The sequence below is a fragment of the Watersipora subatra genome, chromosome 1, assembly GCF_963576615.1.
Source record: "Watersipora subatra chromosome 1, tzWatSuba1.1, whole genome shotgun sequence".
In the NCBI taxonomy this organism is placed as follows: Eukaryota; Metazoa; Bryozoa; class Gymnolaemata; order Cheilostomatida; family Watersiporidae; genus Watersipora; species Watersipora subatra.
Window position 1 is genome coordinate 78,131,705 of NC_088708.1, and position 22,835 is coordinate 78,154,539.

The 22,835-nt window shown below is 34.8% G+C and overlaps 2 protein-coding genes across 3 annotated transcripts; both read left to right on the top strand.

Annotated features, from left to right (window-relative positions):
• Positions 1-2,466: 2,466 nt before the first annotated feature.
• On the top strand, positions 2,467-12,862 carry LOC137406397 (alpha/beta hydrolase domain-containing protein 17C-like). 2 transcript variants are annotated; one of them, XM_068092980.1, is made up of 4 exons: positions 2,467-2,631; positions 4,520-5,208; positions 5,390-5,641; positions 12,729-12,862. In XM_068092980.1, exons 2-3 carry the CDS (start codon positions 4,565-4,567, stop codon positions 5,637-5,639), a joined length of 894 nt encoding a protein of 297 aa, XP_067949081.1. In that variant the 5' UTR covers positions 2,467-2,631; positions 4,520-4,564; the 3' UTR covers positions 5,640-5,641; positions 12,729-12,862. The 2 variants fall into 2 exon arrangements, with proteins under 2 accessions (XP_067949081.1, XP_067949073.1); XM_068092972.1 differs by lacking the exon at positions 12,729-12,862 and having other exon boundaries at positions 5,390-6,396.
• Positions 12,109-22,812, top strand: LOC137406376 (kelch-like protein 10). Its single transcript, XM_068092952.1, has 9 exons — positions 12,109-12,909; positions 13,310-13,565; positions 16,166-16,231; positions 16,332-16,413; positions 19,091-19,260; positions 20,216-20,374; positions 21,433-21,545; positions 22,198-22,289; positions 22,506-22,812. The coding sequence occupies exons 1-9, from the start codon at positions 12,148-12,150 to the stop codon at positions 22,657-22,659; spliced, it is 1,854 nt and encodes a 617-aa protein (XP_067949053.1). The 5' UTR covers positions 12,109-12,147; the 3' UTR covers positions 22,660-22,812.
• Positions 22,813-22,835: the final 23 nt, after the last annotated feature.

Consider the following 22,835-nt stretch of genomic DNA (forward strand, 5'->3'; position numbering starts at 1 on the left):
TAAAAAGGCTGTCATTATTAGTAAGGATTAGGTCGAGTGTATTGCCAAGTTGGTGTGTAGGCTCAGTCACGAGTTGGGTCAGGTGATGGGATAGCAGACTGCTCAAAAAAGATTTGTGAAGTGTTTTGTTGTGAGATCCAGAACGAACTTGACCTATAATCCAGTCTATGTCAGGCAAGTTAAAATCACCTGAAACAAATATAGTAGATTTAGGAAATCTTGACACTACTTGTCCCAGTAGATCGTCAAGTGGATCAATTGTTTGTCTGATAAAAGACGGTGGGATGTAAAGGCACAAAATTATCAAATCTAGGCCACGATCAACGCATTCTATTTTTACACAAACTACTTCTATTGGAAAATATGTACCCTCTAAGTGGATCTGGTGGTGATTAATACATGGTGAAAGGGCAATCATAACTCCTCCGCCATGGCAATCTCGATCACATCTATAAATACACTTTTGCGATGAGCTCAAAATCATTTCATTATTGAAAGACGAATCAATATGTGTCTCTGTAATGCATAGTATATCATATTCCGATGCTAAAACTTCTATTTCATTCAGTTTACCCTTCACTGACCTTGCGTTTGCTAAAAGAAGGCTTATTGGTCTACTTTCACTATTTTTTTTTTGATTATTTTGTAACGATTTGTAGAATTTTCTGCTCTGATTTTCTTTAACGTCTGGTATAACTGAAAATCCTCCTCTCTTTCCTCTTTCGACATATCTAGCTTTGCAAAAATACCCCCCTTCTTAAAGCTGTTGATTCTTCTCACTATTTCCCATTTGTCTTCCTTAGACTCTGTGCATATTTTGATAGGTCTTGGTTTCTTATCTTTCAAGTCAGATTCTTCACTTATCCTACCTAGCCTATACATGTTCTTCTTTTCAATTACTTTTGAGAGATGACATTCTGAAAAGAGCTTGTTTATTTCTTCAACAGTTTCCTGTTTGGTGTTGAACTCTTGGAGTCCAAAAAGAATCAGGTTTTTGTCTCTAGCTTCTTTTTGTTCGTTTTCATTTTTCACAAGTGTTTGTTTTGCAGCACTAACAAGAACTTTTGTGTTCTTTTCGATATCTTGTACTGCTGCTGCATATGTTTTTTTTATAGCCTCAACTTGAGGTTCAAGACTACCAATAACCAAGGACTTGATTTCATCCAAACTTTTCTCGATATTATCTAGCTGGGGATTACTTTGAACAAAAACTTCTCCCTTGCTGCATACCTTACAGGCCCACTTGGCACCTTTAGGCTCCAGCCTCGACAGCAGCTCAGCTTCCTCTTTGCTCAAACTAGCACATCTATAGTGAAACCAAAACTGACAAAAATCGCATTGAATTAAATTATCTACTTCATCTTTCAGTTTGTTTTTACATTTACCACACTGACTATCCAACTGAATCAAACCACTGCCTCTGGAAGTCTTAGCCTTAACCATTCTATCACTGAGATTTAATAAAACAAAATTAAAAATCAGGACTTTAAAATAAAACAAAGAGTTGTCCCACTCAGTGTCTACCACTAGTCACAGCAGTGCCTGAAGCGGCCAAGCTGCCTTCCTGCTAACTTCAAAACAATATAAAAGTGATATGGTAGTATAAAATATGTATAAAAAGGGGTAAGAAAGTAATAAAAGGGATAAATATTCATAAAAGTTGAAGAAAAATTTGTAAAATCTGAGAAGCTCTTAATAGCACGTCCTCTCAGGTCAACCTAGCTGTCTGATGTGTACATATCTTCTGCATGGTAAAAACACAATGAGTTGAAATGTTGTCACCTCAGATCCCTTTTTAGCTGTTTCTGTTGGTTGGTACAGGAGGTACATCAAATGAGTCATTTGCACTTCATAATCGCATTCATTTGCACTTTTGCTTGTTGTGATATTAATAAAGTTTTTTGTTAGAAAACAGTCATCTGCTTCTGGCTAATAAACCACGGCTCTTTTTATATACAGTAACAATAGTTGAGACAATCTAAACTGGTGAGCTTCTCCAATGAGGCAAGATTAATCACCTCACTGATAGAACCCACAAACTAGATCTGTATCATAGTATTCATGTAAAAATTTTAATACCAGTAAATGACATAAAAATAATTACTATTCGTATCGATGTAACACTTTTTATCATTGAAATTGTTTTAGACAATCAAAAGTAAAGCACACTAATGAGTTAGTTGTCTTACTTAAAGGGGAGATAATCCTTTTAACATAGTTGAATCTACTCTTGTGAACGAAAATCAGATGAACGGTCGGTCAGCGTTCTGACTGTACGTATTTAAAAAAATCAAAATATGCGTCGACTAATTGGAAAAATTGTCAGATACAGTTCAGTTACAAATTCTAACCAGCAAATTTTCATTGATCAAATGACTACCAGAATATAAAGAACCTGCGAGCATCGCTAGAATTCATCAACCAATCAACGGGTGTCTTACATTTTGCATCCAGCGAAAAGTAGATTGCACCAGTGAACGCGCTAGTTAGAGGGCTCTTGGTCAATTTGTTTTCTTTTGGTATGCTTGTATTTGCTTAATAGTTCCGTTTAAAGCAATCGTACAAAGCTCCTGGAATTAAAAATTTTGGTTGTAATTGTTTTTATTCTTTTTTGGGTTGTCGACGCTACAAGTGAGTAGTTATAGATTACTATACGTAGCAGATTCATAACAAGGATGTTGTTATCTTTCCTTAAATTGAAGTTTTTGAGTTGTCTCAATTCATTTTACTTTACTTACCTAATCAATAAATAATTTGCTCGTTTAACCTTTAATTCTCATTTGGTTATTCATTATTACTCAAGGTAGCTTGAGAGGTATCATAATTAACATTATGTAACGTGATTATGAAATTCTATTATTATTGCCTTTTGCAGCCTTAGATGGGAAATAACTTTTGACTTGTTAAATAAAATGGTAACATTTAGCACTCTGCTGCTCTTATTACCCTCCGTCTGAAGACATGTAAATGCCAAGTTGTATGAGCCTCCTGCTTTATGGGAGTCATGCAGCAACTGAGTTTCATTGTATTGTAAACAATCCTTAGAATAGGCCTACTAGTATGCCTACTTTAAGTTAGTCCTATAAAACAATTTATAAGTATGTTGAGACTACCGGTAGCTTGAGTTTTAGCAATATTTGACAGGAAAATGAAAAGAATTGTTAGTCTCATTACAAGGATATTCATCTAGCAACCTTGGGTCAAGTACTGTCTTAGGGCACGCTTGGGTACATTTTTTTACCAGCCCCAGCATCAGTAATCATCTAACGACATACTCCAAAAGTCATATGTTACCTGTTAACATGTTACATGCTAACTGCATTTTGTCAATTCTCAACATTTCATCACCAAAATGAGTGCTGACACACTTGCTATTGCCTAAACCACCGTTTCTTATGCAATCTTCTACACGTACCTGATTTATTAGCTAGTGAAACTAGTATCTACTGTATCTGTTTATAGTAAGAACATCTTTTTGTATAAAAATAGTTGTTTGCATAAAACCCTGTTGTCTTCGGCACTTAAAATTGATAAAACCAAAATGCATTGGAAATGAATAAAATACAATTGAAATTATGATTGTTAGAACAACCAATGTCAGCCATTTGCAGATGCATCAGATAAGTTTTCCCAATACAGGTCAACATGTTTGTTTTTACACGGCACATCGTCGATGTGTCCGTATGTGTAGCCCGCCTGAAACCTATCATAAAAGTTTATGTAAGTCATTGCTGTTTTATTACACATGGCTAATTGTGTGACAGTTCTAAAAACATTATTAAGTCTGTTTAGGAGGGTATCAGAGGCTTGATTGTTCTATAACAAAGAAGTTGTGTACAATAAAGGCTAGAGCTGTATTGATTGCTCAAGACTTTGACTAGTTGAACTTGTTACATCTTTGTTTGTTTGCTACAAGGCTTTTAGGTTGGGCACCGCTAGCCCTCGTACTACTACTAGGGGACTTGTAATCAATCATTCTCAGTGTCAATTGTTGACTCATACTTCTTTGTTACCTCGTATTTTCATTAACTATTAGCATTGCAAATTTCATAGAGGAAGTATCATTAAACAACGCAATCACTCATTTTTTTAGATTATTGTTCTTCGTGTTCCGCCAGGGTTTAGCGCACTGGCCCATGCATCCAGATAGCCGAGAGTGTTTAGTGAGCCATGGTTCCTACCGTGTCCTTACTGCCAAGCCTCCCTTTAAATTTAAAGTTAGGTGCAAGAGAACTGTTTATTCTACCAACCTTAGAATAACAACTTAATTTAACTAGATATCTGCTAAATACTGCGCAATCAAGGATCCTTTTGATGTGCTTAGATACTTTCTGGAAGGCTACAGGTAGTTTTTCTTCCGCACCTTAATTTATTTATTAAATTTGATGGTATCTGAGTTGAACATTTAATACCTATTTCATGTTTCCAGAAACATCATGCACCTGTTTCATTTTGGCTGCTTTCTTATGCCTAACGACACTGCTAAAACTTTCCTCCATCCTTATTTGTTTTACTGCAGAATGGCCATAACAACGAGGAAGACTTGATTAGCTGTAGTGGAACCATGAACTCCTTAACCTGTCGCGAATTCTGCTGTCTTTTCTGTTGTCCTCCGTGTCCATCTAAGATCGCCGCCAAGCTAGCCTTTCTCCCTCCGGAGCCAACATACACCATTACAAGTGATGATCCTGAAACTTATAACCTTCACCTTAGTGATCGAGCAGAGTTTCAGTATGGTCAAAAGGAACTTGACTGCATTGAAGTGCTTAAGCGTCAAACTCGCGCTGGATACAATATTGCCATGATGTATGTCAAGTGCGCCCCACAATCGCGATACACCATTCTTTACAGTCATGGCAACGCAGTAGATCTGGGCCAGATGTCGAGCTTTCTTATCGGTCTTGGTACACGTCTCAAATGCAACATATTTAGCTATGACTACTGCGGCTACGGGGCTAGCCAGGGCGCTCCCTCAGAGAGTAACATGTACAAAGACATTGACACAGCATTTTCAACTCTGCGTAGTAAATATGGTGTGACACCGAGTAACATTGTACTCTATGGCCAGAGCATAGGTACCGTACCCACTGTTGATCTTGCATCTAGAGTAACGGTTGCAGGTACTATTCTTCATTCGCCTCTCATGTCAGGCCTACGTGTCACATGCCCCAATACTCAGCGAACATACTGCTGCGATTCTTTTCCGAGGTAAAAATATTTGGTTTACACGAGTTAAAAATCATGTGAATCGCATCCTTGATATAGCCATGTTTAGCCGCGCTGTTACTATTTACTGTTTACTATCATGTTATAACTGGCTACTTCAGCCGCTGTTGTTATACGAGATTGGTAACAGTTCTGCAATGTTCAGATGATTTATCTTTTGCAGCATAGATAAGGTGCATAAGATTGCCTCCCCTGCCCTGATCATACACGGGACTGATGATGAGGTGATCAGCGTCAATCATGGCATCAAGATCTTTGAGAGCACACCTATCACTGTCGAGCCTCTGTTCGTCGAGGGCGCTGGACACAATGACGTTGAGTTGTATGGACAGTATTTAGATAGGCTGAAACAGTTCATTGACGTAGAGCTTCCCAAGATAGCCCGTGAGAGCGATGAATTGAATTCCATATAAAGGTACAAAATTGCAATTTCATTCCTGGGCACCTGGCAATACAGCACTATTGTGCATTACTCTCAGTTTCTGGTTTTTCCTACTGCAATTGGTGTTGCAAAATGGAATGGAACAAAATTATTTTTATATCATTTGTAACTTAATCGGGTCTGTCAACCATCAAGTGTAGATAGAATTGCTGGTTGTTTATCGAGGTATAATGATGGATTGTTAACAGTAATGTTTAAGGAACTGTCTACAAGTCACTATCTTCAATATCAAGAGCCACATGGCCACCACTAGTATGCAAGAAGTTGCGAATGATATTCTCCAGTTTTGTTAGCATTCGCTTCCCCTGGTTAATCTAGCTAACAAAAAAGATATGTGAGAGGAAAGTTGGTGAGGGTGTTTTATATTACCAAACACTCCAAAAATAGGTGGGAATTTTGCTAAGCTAATTTTCTCTCCTGTTTTGGTTTAATTTATTTATGTCCCCTTAGCAGCGCTAGTTGTATTACTGGTTTCTATATATGGGGAATATATTGGCATGTTTCTAATATTATGCTTCATGTCTTATGCAAAGATTTTCTATTATCGAATATGGTCATAATATTGTAGGCATTTACTTGTCCAAATCAGCCTTGGCGCAATGCCTTTTGATAACTTTCATCATATACACTACTTGTAAATGTGTGTGTAATATGTATTACATAATATGCATTTTACAGTTACACTCCTGAGAAGTTTTGATACTAATACATATTTATGAGAAATTGAATCTCTATTTTCTTGTCAGTTTGTGATGCTGCTATCGAATTATTGTTTGTATGGCGGCGTATTCATGTCACCAGATCTTTTTGCTGACTGTGGCATACGTTCTTGATGGACTTAAGGCTACCATTTGTGTAGATTGCGCTGGAACTAAACGTATCTCTGCTGAATTTCCCTGCTGGTATATGATGTAATTAGGCTCACTGGCAGATGAGTGCAGTGGAGTGCATTAGCATACTGCAACTGGTACCTCACTCAATATAATGTACCTATTGAGTGAGGTATTTCTATCGCTATTCACTAATAACCAGTTACGTTACGTGTGTGAGATAATTCTATGCATTTTTTGAAGTTGAGAGGCCATGACTCATAAGTTCAAGGGACTTGTGATGAGATTGTTGAGGTGTTACAAAGCTTATTCTCAGAGAATTAGCTGTTACGAATAAGGGTAGGAGTGAGAGCTTTGTGCACTCATGCCTCCAGGATCTTGTCTCGAGTCACATTCCGTTCTAAATGCCTTTGTCTGAATGACTTGCTAGGTTTGTCACATAGAACTAGGTATGTTTTTACATCGCGAATGACATTGTACGGTAATTGCATTGCAAGGTTGTGTGACTTGTAATCGCCTGAATCTGACTGTAGCCTATTAATCCTGGTAGAATTGCAGTGTTTGTTCACCGATAGTAACTGAATCAGTCATATTCTCTCCTACATTTTAAAGTAGACCATTTTTATAGCAGTCTATTAGAGCAGCATATTGTGATGATTTCTCTGAATCATGAGTATGAAAGGAAATGTGGAACAGTCACAGGCGTAACAGTCACAGGCGTGTCAGTCACAGGCGTGTCAGTCACAGGCGTGTCAGTCACAGGCGTAACAGTCACAGGCGTGTCAGTCACAGGCGTGTCAGTCACAGGCGTGTCAGTCACAGGCGTGTCAGTCACAGGCGTGTCAGTCACAGGCGTGTCAGTCACAGGCGTGTCAACCATTAGACTAAAATTTATCTAGAACCTTAATTTGAATTAGCATTTGCCTCTGTTATGACTTATGTATAAAACTGCTGTTGTGCGTTCATTGACATGACATGCCAATAGAAACTTATGTAGAGCTTCTAATATTCTATAATACTGTAAATATTAAAACTACTATACTACCTACTATTACTGTCAACTAATATACTACCTACTATTGCTGTCTACTATTATACTACCTACTATTACTGTCTACTAATACTATATCTACTATTACTTTCTACTAATATACTATCTACTATTACTGTCTATTAATATACTATCTACTATTACTGTCTACTAATACTCTATTTACTTTTACTGTCTACTATTATACTATCTAATATTGCTGTCTACTATTATACTATCTAATATTACTGTCTACTAATATACTATCTACTATTACTGTCGACTATTATACTATCTACTATAACTGTCTACTAATATACTACCTACTATTACGGTCTACTAATCTACCATCACTGTCTACTAATATACTATTTATTATCACTGTCTACTAATATACTATCTACTATCACTGTCTACTAATACTATATCTACTATTACTGTCTACTAATATACTATCTACTTTTACTGTCTACTATTATACTATCTACTATTACTGTCTACTATTATACTATCTAATATTACTGTCTACTAATACTCTATCTACTATTACTGTCTCCTAATATACTACCTACTATTACTGTCTACTAATATACTATCTACTATCACTGTTTACTAATATACTATCTACTATCACTGTCTACTAATACTATATCTACTATTACTGTCTACTATTATACTATCTACTATTACTGTCTACTAATATACTACCTACTATTACTGTCTACTAATATACTATCTACTATCACTGTCTACTAATATACTGTCTACTATCACTGTCTACTAATACTATATCTACTATTACTGTCTACTAATATACTATCTACTATTACTGTCTACTAATGCTCTATCTACTATTACTGTCTACTATTATACTACCTACTATTACTGTCTACTAATCTCACGAACAAACGAGCGGAGGCGAAGTTTGAAAGTTTTTATGATAAATGCATGTGCACATAACTTACGAAAATTAATCATCAACAATGAGACGATCCCTTGTCTAGAAATTTCATCAACAAATTTCACCATTGTTTTGTAGAGTTGTTAAAGTATAATAACGATACAAAACACATTTAAGCCTATTTAAATATGTTACCAAGTCTTTGTAAACCGTCGGCATTATCTTAAAACTTAACCCATCTGATCGGATTATACACAAATAGACAGATTAATTTTGACGAAAATCGCTACAATACGCTTGAAAAGCTTGGTTTAATAAAAGTTAAGACCGGAAATTGAAACGCCGAGCGACAGAGAATAGAACGATAAAGTCATGCGCATCTCACGAAAAAATAACGTGCACATTTCACCAGTCTATAGCATTGTCGAAGGTTTCTGTAATTACCGTAGGAGTACTGAAATCGTTTCATTTTTGCCGATTTCAAAGTAACTGACATTTTAGACTCTTGAGTGCTTCGGTATTCTAACTGATGTACAACGCAGTGTAAGTAAAAAAAATGATAATGGTATTCTTTTCTAACGATTCTTATGAGATTTTAAGATTATGAGATTATACTTATTAGATTATAAAAACTATGACGTTTTCAAATGTAAACAAGATTGTGTATTGGTTTTATATTATTACTATATTAATAATATTGGTTATTCTAATAATATCAGTGCATTTTACCTCTAATATTGGCCAATATTGCATTTCTCTTATTGCAGGGGAGAGATATAAACATATAATCTTTTCCTTTCATTATTGCTATATGTTGTATATAATAACACCCATACCCAGTACATTACAGCTACCATTGCAGTTATCCTATTGCACTGCAGGGCCATTTGACTGCTAATATTGCATTTCTCAACCATCAGTACCCTTTCTTTTTTCCAATATCTCTTTGGTCGTGGGCTGTATGATAGTGGAATTTCTAGTATATTATCTACTATTACTGTCTACTAATACTATATCTACTATTACTTTCTACTAATATACTATCTACTATTACTGTCTACTAATATACTATCTACTATTACTGTCTATTAATATACTATCTTCTATTACTGTCTACTAATATATTATCTACTATTACTGTCTACTAATATACTATCTACTATTACTGTCTACTAATATACTATCTTCTATTACTGTCTACTAATATATTACCTACTATTACTGTCTACTAATACTATATCTAATATTACTGTCTACTATTATACTACCTACTATTACTGTCTACTATTATACTATATCTAATATTACTGTCTACTATTATACTACCTACTATTACTGTCTACTATTATACTATCTACTATCACTGTCTACTAATATACTATCTACTATTACTGTCTACTAATATACTACCTACTATTACTGTCTACTAATATACTATCTACTATTACTGTCTACTAATATACTACCTACTATTACTGTCTACTAATACTTTATCTAATATTACTGTCTACTAATATACTATCTACTTTTACTGTCTACTAATACTTTATCTAATATTACTGTCTACTATTATACTATCTACTATTACTGTCTACTAATATACTACCTACTATTACTGTCTACTAATACATTTATCTAATATTACTGTCTACTAATATACTATCTACTTTTACTGTCTACTATTATACTATCTACTATTACTGTCTACTAATATACTACCTACTATTACTGTCTACTAATATACTATCTACTATTACTGTCTACTATTATACTATCTACTATCACTGTCTACTATTATACCACCTACTATTACTGTCTACTAATATACTATCTACTATCACTGTCTACTAATACTATATCTACTATTACTGTCTACTAATATACTACCTACTATTACTGTCTACTAATATACTATCTACTATCACTGTCTACTAATACTATATCTACTATTACTGTCTACTAATATACTACCTACTATTACTGTCTACTATTATACTACCTACTATTACTGTCTACTATATACTATCTACTATCACTGTCTACTAATATACTATTTACAACTCTTTAGCAAAGTTATTCTTTCAGCAACTGTTATTGGTTGATTATGTTGGAGATAAAAGTCGGTTGGCTCATGTAAAACCATGGTACAGAACTCATTATATACTATTTTGACGTCACCACTGCAAGAGATGTATTTGGCGAGTGTTGACGTCTGCGGCCATAGCCTAGCGGTCTAGACCGCTTGACCTATCAAAACCAGGTTCGATCATACTCCCAAAAATGTCACTCTTGGTGGCAGGAAGGCCATCCGGCCTTGCACTGCTTTCTGTCTATTCACAAAGCGCATTAGTCGGCATTCCAGCAAGCAATCGCTTGACTGGAGCGTGCTTGGAGAATTTACAGCCTCTGGTCTATTGTTGTCCACACTGTTGATTTGAAAGGCCTTAGTCTATGAGACTACATTTAGTTTCGATTCTGCTCTTCTGTCATAATTTGTCTGACAAAAAGCGTCAAGGTCGATCTTCTCAGACATTTGAAATGCCGGTGTTGCGTATCTGCACAAATAATCTAACGATTAAATACACTTCTCCCTACAAATAGCTATGTTATTATCCCTTATACCTTAATAATGCTTTACTATTATAGGACTGGTCAACAGATATTTTAATTTTATAACACTTTCTCCTCATCCAAAAATATTTCTACCCTAAGAAAACTCACTGCTAGTTTTATGATAATCAGTGGGCTAGTGATAAATGTAGCCAATAAAATCTATGTAAGTTCACTTCCCAACCATTAATGTAATGTATACATGTAGATATATATTCACTTCCCATCCATTAATGTAATGTATACATGTAGATATATATTCACTTCCCAACCATTAATGTAATGTATACATGTAGATATATATTCACTTCCCAACCATTAATGTAATGTATACATGTAGATATATATTCACTTCCCAACCATTAATGTAATGTATACATGTAGATATATATTCACTTCCCAACCATTAATGTAATGTATACATGTAGATATATATTCACTTCCCAACCATTAATGTAATGTATACATGTAGATATATATTCACTTCCCAACCATTAATGTAATGTATACATGTAGATATATATTCACTTCCCAACCATTAATGTAATGTATACATGTAGATATATATTCACTTCCCAACCATTAATGTAATGTATACATGTAGATATATATTCACTTCCCAACCATTAATGTAATGTATACATGTAGATATATATTCACTTCCCAACCATTAATGTAATGTATACATGTAGATATATATTCACTTCCCAACCATTAATGTAATGTATACATGTAGATATATATTCACTTCCCAACCATTAATGTAATGTATACATGTAGATATATATTCACTTCCCAACCATTAATGTAATGTATACATGTAGATATATATTCACTTCCCAACCATTAATGTAATGTATACATGTAGATATATATTCACTTCCCAACCATTAATGTAATGTATACATGTAGATATATATGAATGTAATGTATACATGTAGATATATATTCGGTCATATCGATCAGCATTAACTGCAGATCATTTGGAGCTCTAGTCTCTAAAAATAAGTTAAAAGACTTACATTTGTAGCTGCATTATTTGCATTCCAATGGCAAACATTTAGGGAAGTATTCACTAACTTCGACTATTCCTCTTAACGACAATAGAATGCTTTCTCCGACATTGTCAGTTAATCAACAGTTTGAGTGGACAAAGAGGGTGAGCTCAGCAAGCTCTGTCAACAAGGATACATGCCAGAGGAAGATCAGCGCGGACACATACGCTGTCATTTCAGACATCCACCGTAGAGGCCAACTATGCGATGCAATATTAAAAGCGGATGGAGTAGAATTTCCTGTGCACAGACTCATCATGTCTGCCTGCAGTCCTTATTTCAGAGCTTTGTTTACCAATGGACTTTATGAAACAGAGCAGAAGGTTCTAGAAATACCACAGATTTCAGCACGAGTCATGGATATTATTATAGAGTTTGCCTACTCGAGGGAGGCAAGCATATCCACAGACAATGTTGAAGAACTTTTACCCGTTGCTGACCAACTCCATATCCTTGGACTAGTGAAAGCGTGCTGTCAATTCCTCAAATCTCTTATATGCGTAGAAAATTGCATTGGAATAAGAAACTTTGCAAGGACTTACTTTTGCACTCATCTTGATAATGATGCCATGAGATTTGTTCTCAGGAATTTTCAAGAAGTTTGTGAAAAAAGCATTGAAATGTTATCTCTTAGTTTAGAAGAGATGACAGAAATTCTTTCACATGAAGAGCTCAATGTGAAAACGGAAGAGCCAGTGTTCGAAGCAATCATACGGTGGATTGACCATGACACGGCTAGCCGCAAACAGCACATCTTTCCATTACTGGAGTGCGTGAGACTCTGCCTCCTTAGCACCTCCTACTTTGTGGAAAAGGCAGGTGATACTATGGATAAATCGCATTGAGTTTTTAGTTTGCTAATTGTTCCTTGGCTGAAGTTGTTAATTTTGATTGGTTGCTAATATTGTACTGTAGCCAACAATTAATCTCCTTAGTATTTTAGGTATAGGAATTTCACTTAACATATATATTACATTTATATTCTTTTGGTGAAAAATGAAATACTTTACAATCATTTAAATAGTATTTTTAAAACTCTTACCAGAGTTTTCGTAACATGTTTTATTTGTTAAAATCGTCTACACTGATGTACATATATGTTGAACTCGTTGACCTTCAACTGTGGCAGGACCAATATAAAAGTAAGAAACAGCCCTGACTTGCTGTATAACTTGAGCCGCATCCTGCTAGACTCTTCCACTGTTTCTGTTGAAGGTCAAAGCACACCCCTATGTCAGCGGTAGTGATCAGTGTAAACCCTTAGTTATAGAAACTATAAAGTTTCTGTATGACCTTGACATTAGTGATGACAAAGAAGTGGATCAGTCAAACCCACTCGCGAGACCTCGAATTCCACATGAGATATTGTTTGCAATTGGTGGCTGGTCAGGTGGGAGTCCAACAAATGTGATGGAAACTTATGACACTAGAGCTGACAGGTGGATTGAGTGTCAGTGGGGTGACCCTCTCGGTAGGAATCTGCAATATATCATATAATAATAGTAGGGATAGGTAGTTACAGCCCGCAAGGCCATTTAACTATTAGTGTGGAGAGAATTTAAGATATCAGGCTTTACTCTAATAACCTATCTAATAATATGGATGAAAGTCCTAAATAATTACAGATTGTGAATAGTCCAGAAATTGCCGGTTACAATGTTATTATGCATTGCTAGGTTTAATCATAGCTACTTAGTCTATCCAAATATGTGTATATAGCCTTACAAGCGCCTTCTTTTTATAACTTTTTCATCAATGTACTTGTATTTGATACTAATTTTGCATCTCGTGAGATACTGAAATAAGAAACTTGACAAGACGGCCTGTAATGGAGATTTTATGCTGACTAGTGCCTTGAGTCTGACTTACATTATATCACAACAGTCAGCAGTTTAGTGCAGCAGTTTGGTGCAGTTACGCAATACTATAGTTAGCATACCATTTTAACAATTTCATACCAGTGCAGAATATAATAGCATCTGAAGGATTTGATAGGAACTAAACAGAAAGAAATGAAAAGCCATATTTCATGGAAGCTGTGTCTAGTTTTACTTACATTTCATGTGGTGAATAGAAGGGAGCGAGTGTTCTGTATTACACTCTGGAGAGCTCAAAATATGAGCTCTTTTGTGAAATATCCCTTTTTATACTAAATATAAGTTCCTTGGCACTCCAAAATGTTAATTGACGAATTATGTCATAAGAATATAATATGCTGTTGTGACAAAGTCCAACGAGAGCCTTTTAGCTTACCTGACAGACCAATAAAAACTAACAGTTGATAGGATAGACCAATAAATACTACAAGCAGCTTACCAGAGCAACAAATAGAAACTAACAGCTTATCTGACAGACCAATAAAAACTAACAGTTGATAGGATAGACCAATAGATACTACTAGCAGCTTACCAGAGCAACAAATAGAAACTAACAGCTTATCTGACAGACGAATGAAAACTAACAGTTGACAGGATAGACCAATAGATACTACTAGCAGCTTACCAGAGCAACAAATAGAAACTAACAGCTTATCTGGCAGACGAATGAAAACTAACAGTTGATAGGATCGACCGATAAATACTACAAGCAGCTTACCAGAGCAACAAATAGAAACTAACAGCTTATCTGACAAACCAATGAAAACTAACAGTTGATAGGATAGACCGATAAATACTACAAGCAGCTTACCAGAGCAACAAATAGAAACTAATATGTAGCTTATCTGACAGACCAATGAAAACTAACAGTTGATAGGATAGACCAATAAATACTACAAGCAGCTTACCAGAGCAACAAATAGAAACTAACAGCTTATCTGACAGACCAATAAAAACTAACAGTTGATAGGATAGACCAATAGATACTACTAGCAGCTTACCAGAGCAACAAATAGAAACTAATATGTAGCTTAGCTGACAGACCAATGAAAACTAACAGTTGATAGGATAGACCAATAGATACTACTAGCAGCTTACCAGAGCAACAAATAGAAACTAACAGCTTATCTGACAGACCAATGAAAACTAACAGTTGATAGGATAGACCAATAGATACTACTAGCAGCTTACCAGAGCAACAAATAGAAACTAACAGCTTATCTGGCAGACGAATGAAAACTAACAGTTGATAGGATCGACCGATAAATACTACAAGCAGCTTACCAGAGCAACAAATAAAAACTAACAGCTTATCTGACAGACCAATGAAAACTAACAGTTGATAGGACAGACCGATAAATACTACAAGCAGCTTACCAGAGCAACAAATAGAAACTAACAGCTTATCTGACAGACCAATGAAAACTAACAGTTGATAGGATAGACCGATAAATACTACAAGCAGCTTACCAGAGCAACAAATAGAAACTAATATGTAGCTTATCTGACAGACCAATGAAAACTAACAGTTGATAGGATAGACCGATAAATACTACAAGCAGCTTACCAGAGCAACAAATAGAAACTAATATGTAGCTTATCTGACAGACGAATGAAAACTAACAGTTGATAGGATAGACCGATAAATACTACAAGCAGCTTACCAGAGCAACAAATAGAAACTAACAGCTTATCTGACAGACGAATGAAAACTAACAGTTGATAGGATAGACCAATAAATATTACAAGCAGCTTACCAGAGCAACAAATAGAAACTAACAGTTTGTCTGCCAGATCAATGAATGGAAATAGATTACTAAAATAACACATTTCATTGAGCGAGTGTTCCACGCAGATTGTAACATTTATGAACTTATTTACTCAGAAAAAACAAAATATCATATACATAGAGTAGATTTTTAACTATGCTATCAACCTTATATAGAAACTTACTTTAACTAAACTTCTATAGACTTTTCTACAAAATAATTATGCTGTTTAAACTTTGGTATGTAACCTAATCACCATGCACTTACATTAGATGTAAATAACAGACATGTTGTGAATCATTGCGGTGTTAACTCAAAAGTACAACAGTGGTAGTGTCTATTATGCAAAGAAGTACTCTCCTTTTATCAGTTACTAAAATATATTTTACTTGCACACTTTGCTGCTTGAATTATATCTATGGCAGGTCCAAGGGCGTACCATGGCACAGCGACTATCGATGGCCTCATCTATATCTGTGGGGGATTTGATGGTGAGACTAAACATCTATATTATTCTTTCAGCATAATCTTGAACCACAGTTTGTTGTCAGCGATGCTGTTAGTTTAATAAACTGGTTTGTCATGTGACAGGCATTGAGTATTTCAACAGCACCCGATGCTTCCACCCTCTGGAGAAAACTTGGACAGATGTGTCGCCAATGAATGCTAGGCGGTAAGTTGTATAAAGAGAAAGGGGATGATGTTGAATGTTGAGCAGTGTAGAGTATATATGATATGAATATAGTATGAGTAGTATAGAGTATGATTAGTATAGCGTATGAATAGTATAGAGTATGAATAGTATAGAGTATGAATAGTATAGAGTATGATTAGTATAGAGTATGAGTAGTATAGAGTATGAGTAGTATAGAGTATGAATAATATAGAGTATGAATAGTATAGAGTATGATTAGTATAGAGTATGATTAGTATAGAGTATGAATAGTATAGAGTATGAATAGTATAGAGTATGAATAGTATAGAGTATGAATAGTATAGAGTATGAATAGTACAGAGTATGAATAGTATAGAGTATGAATAGTATAGAGTATGATTAGTATAGAGTATGAACAGTATAGAGTATGAATAGTATAGAGTATGAATAGTATAGAGTATGAATAGTATAGAGTATGAATAATATAGAGTATGAGTAGTATAGAGTATGAATAATATAGAGTATGAATAGTATAGAGTATGATTAGTATAGAGTATGAATAGTATAGAGTATGAATAGTATAGAGTATGAATAGTATAGAGTATGAATAGTATAGAGTATGAATAGTATAGAGTATGAATAGTATAGAGTATGAATAGTATAGAGTATGAATAGTATAGAGTATGAATAATATAGAGTATGAATAGTATAGAGTATGAATAGTATAGAGTATGAATAGTATAGAGTATGAATAATATAGAGTATGAGTAGTATAGAGTATGAATAATATAGAGTATGAATAGTATAGAGTATGATTAGTATAGAGTATGAATAGTATAGAGTATGAATAGTATAGAGTATGAATAGTATAGAGTATGAATAGTATAGAGTATGAATAGTATAGAGTATGAATAGTATAGAGTATGAATAGTATAGAGTATGAATAATATAGAGTATGAGTAGTATAGAGTATGAATAATATAGAGTATGAATAGTATAGAGTATGATTAGTATAGAGTATGAATAGTATAGAGTATGAATAGTATAGAGTATGAATAGTATAGAGTATGAATAGTATAGAGTATGAATAGTATAGAGTATGAATAGTATAGAGTATGAATAGTATAGAGTATGAATAGTATAGAGTATGAATAATATAGAGTATGAGTAGTATAGAGTATGAATAATATAGAGTATGAATAGTATAGAGTATGGTTAGTATAGAGTATGAATAGTATAGAGTATGAATAGTATAGAGTATGAATAGTATAGAGTATGAATAATATAGAGTATGAATAGTATAGAGTATGAATAGTATAGAGTATGAATAGTATAGAGTATGAGTAGTATAGAGTATGAATAGTATAGAGTATGAATAGTATAGAGTATGAATAATATAGAGTATGAATAGTATAGAGTATGAATAGTATAGAGTATGAATAGTATAGAGTATGAATAGTATCGAGTATGAATAGTATAGAGTATGAATAATATAGAGTATGATTAGTATAGAGTATGAATAATATAGAGTATGAATAGTATAGAGTATGATTAGTATAGAGTATGAATAGTATAGAGTATGAATAGTATAGAGTATGAATAGTATAGAGTATGAATAGTATAGAATATGAATAGTATAGAGTATGAATAATATAGAGTATGAGTAGTATAGAGTATGAATAATATAGAGTATGAATAGTATAGAGTATGGTTAGTATAGAGTATGAATAGTATAGAGTATGAATAGTATAGAGTATGAATAGTACAGAGTATGAGTAGTATAGAGTATGAATAGTATAGAGTATGATTAGTATAGAGTATGATTAGTATAGAGTATGAATAATATAGAGTATGAGTAGTATAGAGTATGAATATTTTAGAGTATGATTAGTATAGAGTATGATTAGTATAGAGTATGAGTAGTATAGAGTATGAATATTTTAGAGTATGATTAGTATAGAGTATGATTAGTATAGAGTATGAGTAGTATAGAGTATGAATAGTATAGAGTATGAATACTATAGAGTATGAATAGTATAGAGTATGAATAGTACAGAGTATGAATAGTATAGAGTATGAATAGTACAGAGTATGAATAGTATAGAGTATGAATAGTACAGAGTATGAACAGTATAGAGTATGAATAGTATAGAGTATGAATAGTACAGAGTATGAATAGTATAGAGTATGAATAGTATAGAGTATGAATAGTATAGAGTATGAATAATATAGAGTATGAGTAGTATAGAGTATGAATAATATAGAGTATGAATAGTATAGAGTATGATTAGTATATAGTATGAATAGTATAGAGTATGAATAGTATAGAGTATGAATAGTATAGAGTATGAATAGTATAGAGTATGATTAGTATGGAGTATGATTATTATTGAGTATGAGTAGCATAGATCTTTTCTGTTAACAAGCACACTGAGACAAAATTGAAAGTTTCTACATTATATTATGGCGCTGAAGTTATGTATTTAAATGCCAATATGTACTTTTAAACCCAATGCAAAAGCAATATATTATATTACAATCTGACAGGTTTAGACTTGATATTAATACATTAGTATCACACTAAATGAATGTAAACAGGTTTCCATTACGAACTGTATACTGTTAGTCTGTTAATTACTCATGCTTCGGTATGAAAGCCAGAAAGGAGATAATTGAGATTGTCTAACATTCTAAGGTGCTATGTGAGCGTTACGGTGTTAGACAAGAAGATCTATGCTATGGGTGGCTATGACGGAGCCAATAGGCAAAACTCAGCTGAGAGATATGATCCATCAAGCAATCAGTGGAGCCTTATCGCCCCAATGAGTCAGCAGCGCAGTGATGCCAGTGCAGCGACTCTCAATGGTAACATCTTCAATAAGTTTAGTTTCACTACACGGTTAATCCATGATTTGATGATAGCATATTGTGCAATGAAACTTTATCCTTTAGTAGTATGATTTGACACGATCGGGCCTTTAAAGATTATTAGACAACCATGTTAGTCGCGCGCTAGTAGATCGTCTTGACCTTAAAATTCTGTCAACGAACTTTGAAGAACCTTGAATATCTGTCAACGAACTTTGAAGAACCTTGCATATCTGTCACGGAATGGTTGACTTACTCTAAACTGGCAATGCTTCAAGACTTTTCTGTTGATTGCCAAAGCATGATAATCGCATAAACTTACCTCACACGCTATGATATCTCCTTGCCGTGCCATTCTGAATAAAATATTGGTTTATTTTTTTGCGAAGGCATTGTAGCTAAGGGCACATAACTGCTAAAGTGGAATGATTCACACATAATCTTCTAAATCATATACTGTATATTCAATAATAGCCAATAAAATCTAGTCAGATGAATGTTTATTTTATGCAATATGAGCTGGCAGCCTGCCATAATAGCTTGAAAAAGTCTATTTCGCATAGTATACATGCGCCTTCCTGCTTTAAAATCTGTATAACATAGCATACGTGTACCTTCCTTCTATAAAGTCTGTATCACTTAGTATACATGTACTTTCCTTCTATAAAGTGTGTATCACATAGTATACATACACCTTCCTTCTATAAAGTCTGTATCACATAGTATACATGAACCTTCCTTCTATAAAATCTGTATCACATAGTATACGTGTACCTTCCTTCTATAAAGTCTGTATCACATAGTATACGTGTAGCTTCCTTCGATAAAGTCTGTATCACATAGTATACCTGCACTTTCATTTTATAATCTGTTGCACATAGTATTAAGTGTACATTCCTTCTATGAACGCGGCGAGGTGTGCTACCGAAAGTCTGCCTGTTGTTTCTTGAAGATAAGGTTTTCATAGTCGGAGGTTTCAATGGTACAGAGTGCATGAATTCTGCTGAATATTACAACCCAACGACCAATCAGTGGACTGGAATTTCTCAGATGAGAAGCAGAAGAAGTGGCATAGGCATCATTGCTCACCATGGCTGCATCTTTGCGATTGGTCAGTAACAAAACTCTTTATTCTGCATGTGGTAGATAAAAACCTTTTGACATTGGTTGATCAGTACCATTCACTTTTTGGATATAATATAGCGTGGTTACTGCAGTAGGTACCTTACTGATGGTCTGAAAGTATAGCACACACTTACGTACGTATTATCTTTAAGCTTAGTTAGCATAGTGCTAGCATGTAATGTAGTTAGCGATTGTTTAATATAAGATCATATTCTGTGTTATGTACAAGTAAACGCTATGTACAAGTACCTGCTATGTACAAGTACCTGCTATGTACAAGTACCTGCTATGTACAATTACCTGCTATGTACAATTACCTGCTATGTACAAGCACCTGCTATGTGCAAGTACCTGCTATGTACAATTACCTGCTATGTACAAGTACCTGCTATGTACAATTACCTGCTATGTACAAGTACCTGCTATGCGCAAGTACCTGCTATGTACAAGTACCTGCTATGTGCAAGTACCTGCTATGTACAAGTAACTGCTATGTACAAGTACCTGCGAAGTTCCGGTACCTGCTATGTTCAGGTACCTGCTATGTTTAAATATCTGGTGTGTGCAAATACCTGCTTTGTGCAGGTGTACATACAAGTACCTGTTATGTACAAGCACTTGCTATGTACAAGGACTTTTAATAAAGGTTTGTAAAGGAAGGAGAAACTTGTCAAAAATTGTGAAACCTTTGAAAAAAATTTGCTCTTGTATAATTCTACCCAGGCAAGCAACACATACAATTTAACTAGACTTAACTAGACTATATCAAAGTAGTGACACGTAATCTTGATCGATGGTGAGGAAGGAAGAGCCGACTTGCTGAGTTGACAGCTGGCAGTTGATAACTTCAAGTTTCGATTTTATTAGTTGTGAATCACTAAACCTTTTTGGCAGGGCAGCAGTCTGAAAAACAGCAGTCTGACAGGCAGCCGTCTGACCGACATTAACCTGTCAGACAGCGGTCTGAGAGACTGTTGGAACAGTTTGGCGTGGATTCTACTTCAAAATTAATTTAATAAGTAAATGTATATTTAACTAGTTTAGGTGGCTTCAATGGTGTGGCAAGGCTGAGTACCGCTGAGAAATGGGATTCGCAGAGAAACACATGGACGACTATAGCTGAGATGTATAGCCCAAGAAGCAATTACGCCATAGAGGTATGTTTACTAAATCTACAGCACCAGATAGTTCAATGTCTATCAGTTCTTTCCCTGATATGTTGTAACCATGGTTATTTAATGACCACTCTCTAGTTTATTGCAAGATAAGCTGCAGGAACATACTTCTTTCTATTTGTCGCAATGAGAACTACTGAGTTTGCAGACTCTGTATGATCGGCTAATAACGTTTAAAGGTTGACTTGCAACAAAATCCACATTACCGTTATTTGGTATGAAAAGATTCACCATGTCTTACTCTGCTGTGTTGTAGGTGCAAAATATGTGGAAAGGTGATTACAAGCTCTTAAAAGCTCAAAAACGAACAGAAAATCACAGCTACACGAGACCGCCGTAGTTTGGATTCTCTTTCCAAAATGGCTCAAATGTGATGTAGTTGTGAGAGATGGTTTCTGTTTACGATTTCGTGGTTATGTCATCGAAATAACGAGATTCCAATCTACGGCGGCTTTTCGTTTTTGAGCTTTTAAGAGCTTGTAACCACATTTCCACATATTTTGCACCTACAACACAACATAGTAAAGCATGGTGAATCTTTTGATACCAAATAACTGTAATGTGAATTTTGTTGCAAGTCGACCTTTAAGTAGGTAGCAGCTGGCCATTTCTCGCTAATATGTCTCTTTACCAGGTGATTGATGATATGATCTTTGCTATTGGAGGATTCAACGGTGTCACAACAATATTTAATGTTGAGTGCTATGATGACAAATTAGATGAATGGTATGTGATAACATAACTTTTGTCAGATCGCCATTTTCATATGATCTAGTGTGATTAGAGATTCGACAGAAACTTTCCTTAATATTATTGTGGTAAGCATTAGAAACTGGTAGCAGTATCAGTTCACAAATTCGTTTCATCAGTTCTATTAAAAATTTACGCCCATACAACTTGGGCTCTGCGTGTCAAGCATAAAATGCTTGTGTCCATCTGCAGGTACGATGCGACGGATATGAACGTCTACAGAAGTGCCCTGAGTGCCTGCGTTGTAAAGGGGCTAGTCAACATCAGAGAGTACATTCACAAGCACCGTGAGGTTATCAAGATAGACAAAGCCAAAAACTCTTCTCATCAACAGAATCGCACATAAATGTTGAGCTGACAGTCAGAGGCCTGTCCGCTTTGTCCTGACCACAAACCTACAGAAAATCTCCTCCGAGCCACTTACCATGCAGTTATGCGATGCACACTCTACTCTACCAATTGAAGTATTACTTTCGTTTTGACCATATACTTTAAGATTGATACAAGATGAGTTGGTCTTTC

What these genes read in the sequence shown, in the direction of transcription:
- LOC137406397 (XM_068092980.1), top strand. Translation starts at nt 4,565, where the DNA reads ATGAACTCCTTAACCTGTCGCGAATTCTGCTGTCTTTTCTGTTGTCCT. An exon ending in TGCTGCGATTCTTTTCCGAG is followed by an intron (nt 5,209 to 5,389) that starts GTAAAAATATTT and finishes TATCTTTTGCAG; the next exon opens with CATAGATAAGGTGCATAAGA.
- LOC137406376 (XM_068092952.1), top strand. Translation starts at nt 12,148, where the DNA reads ATGCTTTCTCCGACATTGTCAGTTAATCAACAGTTTGAGTGGACAAAG. An exon ending in GAAGCAATTACGCCATAGAG is followed by an intron (nt 21,546 to 22,197) that starts GTATGTTTACTA and finishes TCTCTTTACCAG; the next exon opens with GTGATTGATGATATGATCTT. An exon ending in GATGACAAATTAGATGAATG is followed by an intron (nt 22,290 to 22,505) that starts GTATGTGATAAC and finishes GTCCATCTGCAG; the next exon opens with GTACGATGCGACGGATATGA.